This window comes from Pygoscelis adeliae, unplaced genomic scaffold (assembly GCF_000699105.1).
Source record: "Pygoscelis adeliae isolate BGI_AS28 unplaced genomic scaffold, ASM69910v1 Scaffold584, whole genome shotgun sequence".
Lineage (NCBI taxonomy): Eukaryota > Metazoa > Chordata > Aves > Sphenisciformes > Spheniscidae > Pygoscelis > Pygoscelis adeliae.
In genome coordinates this window covers 340,763-347,230 of record NW_008824602.1, presented here as the reverse complement: position 1 = coordinate 347,230, position 6,468 = coordinate 340,763, and the positions used below count along the sequence as shown (strand labels likewise).

Below are 6,468 nucleotides of genomic sequence, written 5' to 3'. Positions count from 1 at the left end.
GCGAGGCCAGCTCTGCCCTGCTCTGCTCTGTGCCCCTCTCCCACGACCAGCAGACGTGGGTATCCTTGCTGCCCCTCTCGTGGCCCGGCAGCCAGATGACGACCTGGTGCCTGGTACGCGTCTCAAAGTTCACGGCGCCGCAGCTCGCCTGCTCGCAGCATGGCAGGAGCCCTGCCCCTACTGCAAACACGGTGCTGCCCAGCTGCAGACGTGTCCCTTGTTCACCTGTGCCACAGCCTGTTTCCCGTCAGTGTTCCCAGTCTGCCCAGGATGCGGCTCTACAAACCCAGCGAGACCGTGATGTTGGCCTGTGCTTCGTGCAGAGCAGCACCCGTCAGCTGCTCTCGAGTCTCGAGCTGACATGTCTCATATTAGATTTGATTGCAAATCAAATGGAATTTAATTAGCAGAAAGGCAAACAGACACTTCCAATGACTGGCTGATCATCCAGCTAATGACTATCAAATCAGCAGATGTAATTGCAAACCCCTACAGTTATCGGCAAATGAAATGAAGATGCAACTTGCATCCCGGTCGCACAACGCCTTTGACATCTCCTCCTTCCCTGGCTGACGGGCTGGAGGGCACTGCTGGGGGACACACGCAGTCTGCCGTGCCTCACCCCTCCTGTGCCCTCCACCTCCCAGTGAGGCAACTGGTGCCAGAGAAGCCAAGCTGGTTTTCTGGTAGCCCAGACCGTGGCGGTGCCCTGGGGACACCAGATCCTTGGTATGCCCCCGGTTTTGGGGAGGCCACGGGGCACAGGGAGAGAGCTGGGTGTGGGTGCCCTCTCCAGGGGCCTTGCACTGGATTTGTCTGTGCGCCATCTTCCAGGTGAACCAGGCATGTAGTTTTCCACCTCTGCTTCATTAAACCAATGCAAAGGCTCTGTGGACCCCTACTTATACTTAGAACAGGTGTATTTTAGGTAAAGGAAAAAATGTTCAGTGGTGACAAAGAGATTTAGGAACCAAAGCCCCTCCTGCCTTTGCCCCATGATGTGAGCACTTTAGGCCCCAAACCTCCTGAGGAGGCACCACGTGAGACCTCGGCTCCTTGTCCAAACCCTGGTGCATTAGATCCAAGGAGATGATTCCTGGGTCAAAGTCTTTTTTGAAATTGGGTCTAAGCTGCTAGCTCTTGCAGGCTTGCCCGTGCCAGGGTTTACCCACAGCAGCGTGCTTGAGCGAAGGGCTCTGCTCCCCGATACTGCAGCCGTCTCCCTGCTTGGCTTTGCTTCTCCGGGCTGACCACATCGTGTTGTGTCCTCTCCGATGGACTTTCCCCTCTCCAGGCATCCTGGCAGCCTGCCTCAGCTTTGTCCTCCTCGAGTGGGCTCCCTGCTCCCTGTGCACCACCCAGCAAGGTCTCACTAATGTACCACAGCATCAGTATTTTCCCACATGGACTGGAAACCTTTCCGCTGTCCCCATGGCCAGTTTGGCATCCTGTGCCACGCTCACGACTCATGACTACCCTGGGCTGACCGAACCACTGGGTCTCCAGCCGAGGACCCTGTAGGCAGGCAGACTGCTCCATAGTCCCAGAGCTCCTGTGCCCACCTAGTTTTCTTTCTTTTTCTTTCCCCTAAAGCCTTGCAAATGCCTGGTGCTGGATTCCTCCTCCCCCAACGGACATAGCCCCATCACGAAGATGTTTTGCACCCTCACAGCAGGAGAAGCAGCATTCATTCTTCCTGAATTCAGGTGCAGCCATGCTGCCCTCCTGCAGCCCTGCTGACATGCAGCAAACCTCTGAAGACTCTCCCCCCCCCTTGATGCTGCTGTCCCCATGCCCTCGTGTTGTCCCCGGCTACCCTACCTTTGCCGTAGATTGTCATTGTCGTCCTGGAAAACTGGGAGTGGGCAATGTCTGACTTCAGGGCACTGAACTGAGAAGCACTGCGGGCCTGCCTGTCCCTCAGCTGAGGGACAGGCTGAAAGGCGTATATTAATCTCATAACACTACAAGCAATTTTCACAGTCTCCCTGCACTCCTTCATCTTTCAGTGCAGACTTTGCTTACCGCTTTTCACGCTCTTTTCTTTCCTTGCAGACTTTCAACTGTTTCCAAATATCCTCCTCGGTGTATATACATTGCTCGTTTGCTAGGAGAAGCCCTGCTCCTCCAGCCTCTGCTTTGTGCTTGAGAGGGAGTTTTTAGCTGGGTTTTGCACCTTTGCTTTCATGAAATCCCAGCTTTTCTATGCATTTGCATGCTTGACTTCCCAAATCTGCCCAGCTGCAGTAACCAGCTCTCCTCGCTTGTCCTGATTTGTGCTTGTTCACAGCCACAGCCACCAATCTGCTCCTATTGATCTTCCCATTTACGCAAAATGGCATTGACTCATGCCTACTCTAGCTGAAGTTATTTTCTCAGATAGCTCTTCTAAAAACAGCCTATTTTTCAGGAACAGGTACAAAAAACCCCTGTCAGCTCACTTTATGCTGTGACCTGGTGAAGAGATATGTGAGATATCATATCCAAGGGTATCTGGAATGACTGTTACAGACAAGGCTGTGATTTATAACACCACCACCCCTCCAAAGAGTTACTCTTCCTGGAAGAATTTATCTCCTGGGGCTTTGTCCTCACCCCAGTCTGGCTAGGGGATCTGTCACAGTCTCCCAGTACCATCCGGGCAGATCTTCCTTTCCCTCCTTCCCCAGGCAATTTAGATCCAGGAAGGGATTTTGATGGTGCCTTTCAACGTCTTGTGCTGTACCACCCTTCTTCCTCGCCTCCCGTTCTTACCCTCTCCTCCTGTGTCCTCCATTGCCTCTGCTCTGCTCTGGTCACATCAGTTATTTCTCTGACCTCTGGGAACATCTGCTGCCATGGGCGGCTCCATGTAGTAATTTGAGTTCCTCCATACCAGCTTTGCGTGAGGCCACAATCATTTGTGTTATTTCCTATGGACCACCTGCTCTTCCTGAGCCAGAGGAGACACCAGCCTTTTGCTGCCCGTTCCGCTGTCCCAATGGCTCTTATCCCTACTGGTGCTTCCCTTCCCTCTGTGGTTATGCCCTTGTTTACCAGCTCCTACTCTTCCAGCACATCCCAAATCAGCATGGAGGGTACATGCCTCTGCTTCGACCTCCATTCCCTTCATGGCTGAAAGCCTGGCATCAGATCCTTGAAGGCTTCTCCCCTCCTGCTGGCATGCCTCCTTGCATTAGGAGGAGGGTGTCTGTGGAGGCTCCCAGCTGCTTAAGCACCCCAGCCCTTGCTGTGGCACCCAGCCTTGGGCTGGCTGCTCCTCCCTCCCTCCCTGCTCACACACCCACCTTGACTGCTGGGCACCAGGACAAATCCACAGCCCATCCCTGAATCTCCGCATCGTGGAGCACATCCCCAGCGTGGTGGGGTTGTCCTTGTTCCCTCTTGGAGGGAGCCTGCAATGTCATTTGAGGGTTCTCAAGTCTTTTCAGCCTGGCACCCGCCTCCTCTTCACTCCTGGCAGATGCTCCCACACTTCTCTCTGGAAGGACCTGGTGACAGGTCTGTCAGTACCAACAGCTTCTTGCAAGCTTGCACGAATCTCTGATCCTCTCCTTACTGCTCTTTCTGTGGATTCAGTAGTTTTAGGTGCACACTCAAAATCTTCTGTATCTCATCTTCATTTATCCCTGAGCTCCAGTTTCTCGTCAGATTCAGTCTTTCCCTTTTCCTGCAGGCTAGTGTCTCTGCTTTTCCTTGCCACCCTCAAGCCTGTTTGAACTACACAGTCACCTTCAGATGCCTTTCTGGTCCTCCTATGATGTCTCAGACTCTCAGAGGTCCCTCTCTTGCATTTCTTTCTGGGTGTGAACATGAGGCTAACACCTACAGTGCAGTATTTGCAAGCAGACACCTTCTTTGTCTGTAATGTTTAAAGATTTATATTTTTTTTGAGATCTGCTCCCACAATCTGTGATAGAGAGGGGAAGCAGGACATCTTTCTGTATCTTCAGTAATGGTGTAAACACAATTTGCTGCCATGAAGGGCAGCAACTGTTCAGGCAGGGTCCAACCTGTCACCTTTTGTGGGATCTTTAGACCAATCTCCAGTTGCAGCCCAGGAAACCTGGAGGGGGGAGAGGAGCTGCTCTTGTCTGCTCTCGTTTAACAGTCCCTGGGATCATTATTGACCGCAGTGGTGAGGTCCCTGCTTTCTATGGTGTCCTTCAGGTGACACAGAGTTGGGGGTTGCCTTGAGGATCGAAACCCCATGGGCTGAGACCCGCCACCCGCCCCCACAGACATGTCCCCCACCGAGCCCCTGGAGCGAGGTGTGAGGAGTGCCGGGGCAGTGGCATGGCTTCAGCCCACCGCGCAGCAGAGCAGAGGGCTGGTGATGCCCCATGGCAGGGGTGAGCGCTCACCGTCCTTCTACCTGTCCTTATCTCTTCCTGCTCTCCCTGTAGATGAGCCCCAAATCCCTGCAGCAGGGAAATCTCAGCAGCCCCACCATATTCCTTCTCTTGGGATTTTCCAGTGCCTACAGAGCACAGGTGACCCTCTGCCTGTGCTTCTCACCTGGTGATGGTGCTGGGGAACCTGCTCATCGTGACCCTCGTCTGGGTGGATGCCCACCTGCAGTCCCCCATGTATTTATTCCTGGGCCACCTACCCTTTCTGGACATCTGCTGCTCCTCTGTCACCCTCCCTAAGATCCGTGGAGACTCCTTCGCACCGCAGAAGACCATCTACTTTGTGGGCTGCATCACGCAGATCTACTTCTTCCTTTGCTTTGGGGGCTCCGAGTGCATGCTCCTGGCTGCCGTGGCCTACGATCGGTACCTGGCCATCTGCCACCCCCTCCACTACCTGGCACGCATGAGCAAGGAGATGTGCCACTGCTTAGTGGCCATTCTGTGGCTGAGCGGCTCCCTCTCGCCTCTGATCCAGTCCTTCCTCACAACTTGCTTGCCCTTCTGCAGGTCCAGCATGATCGACCACTTGTTCTGCGAGATGCCCTTCTCACTGTCCTGCAGCCCTAATGCTCCCCTCAACAAGGCTGCCTTGCATGCTTTGGCTGGGACGATCGGGATGAGCTCTTTCCTCCTTATTCTCATGTTGTACGTTCACATCATCAGGGCTGTCCTCCAGAAGGGAGCAGGGACGCAGACGGCCTTTGCCACCCGCACCTCCCACCTGACCGTGGTGGCCCTGTTCTTCAGCGCTGGGGCCGTTGCGTACCTGGTGCCTCACTCCAGCGGCTCCAGGGAGGTGGACGAGGTCCTTGCCCTGCTGTATGCCATTGTGACCCCCACGCTCAGCCCCATCATCTACAGCTTGAGAAACAGTGAGGTCAAAGGGGCCATCAGGAAAGCCCTGTGCAGGGCGCTGTTACAGATGTTCACCAAGGGTGCAGGCATCGCTGCTGAGCGACCCCCACCCTCCCCATGGCAGGGATGTGTCATGACACACAAGAAGGGGTCTGGGGCTCCCGGTCAAGCGGTGCCGCAGGGTGCTGGTGGGGGCACAGCCGGCAGCTCCTTGCTCTCCCTCACCAATGCATCCAATGCTCAGACCCGTTATTAGCCGGTGGGGACCTGGGAGCTGGGTACCTAATTCACAGCATCGTCTCCCTTTGTGTCTGAAAGCCCCTAGCACAGCTGGCTTGAACTCGCAGTGGGCTTCAGAAAGCCCAACGCACGCAAGTGTGACCCTGGGCAGGTCAGCTGTGTAGCATCCCATCCCAGGAGCCAGGTACCTTCCTTCTGTTGTGGAGCACTGCAGAGGTCTTCACCCTCTCGGACCAGTGGCAGAAGGATGGCACGCAATGAGGGGATTTTGTAAAACTGATAATTGCTTGGCCGCGGGAGTTCTTCCAATAAGTAATTCTGGGAACTTTTTTCCTAAGAAATAGATATTGCCCAGGTGAAGAACCTGTACTGGCTGTCCACACACTGCCTTTGATGTGACGGTGCCCTTGGTAAGCCTTATTTTTTTTAATCATTTATCTACACCAGGGCTTTGGCAGGCTTTCTGGAAAGAGCTTTTATTCCTAAGCAGAGCCCTTTCTGAGGTGAAACACTGTGCAAAGCACAGCAGTAATGCTTGGCTGTTTGCATCTCCTGTTAAGTGGTGGATAATCTTGCCTGGGCTGGACTTGCAGACACTGCAGAGCCGGATGTCTTTCCCTTAATGCAATAAAATATGTGTAAGTAGGAAAACCATTGTCAGGGGATTGATCTTTGTAGTTTCAGGAGTCAAAGTTAATCCTGGGAACGGAGAGCTGCTTCCACACGCAAAATGGTGGCAATAAGCCAGGAGTGTGGGTGGGAGACCAGATTAATCTGGTTCATGACGTGCCTTCAGGAAGGGATCAGGGGCTCTCAGCAGCACACGGAGCCAGGAAGGTGTTACCTGGTGGTCGTAAATAAAGCGGTGTGAAAGGATGCTGTGACCACTGCTCAGTGTGTGCAAGAAGATATGCCTACAGGCACAGCGAAACATGTCCTCCTTGGACCTCGGCCGAAA

General features: G+C 54.0%; 1 protein-coding gene across 1 annotated transcript; it reads left to right on the top strand.

Moving 5' to 3' along the window:
* Nucleotides 1-4,515: 4,515 nt before the first annotated feature.
* On the top strand, nt 4,516-5,526 carry LOC103915517 (olfactory receptor 1-like; the record flags this gene model as incomplete). The annotated part of the gene is made up of 1 exon (XM_009322350.1): nt 4,516-5,526. A coding segment is annotated over one exon (1,011 nt), but the record flags the coding sequence as incomplete, so codon positions are not given.
* Between the last annotated feature and the right edge of the window lie 942 nt (nt 5,527-6,468).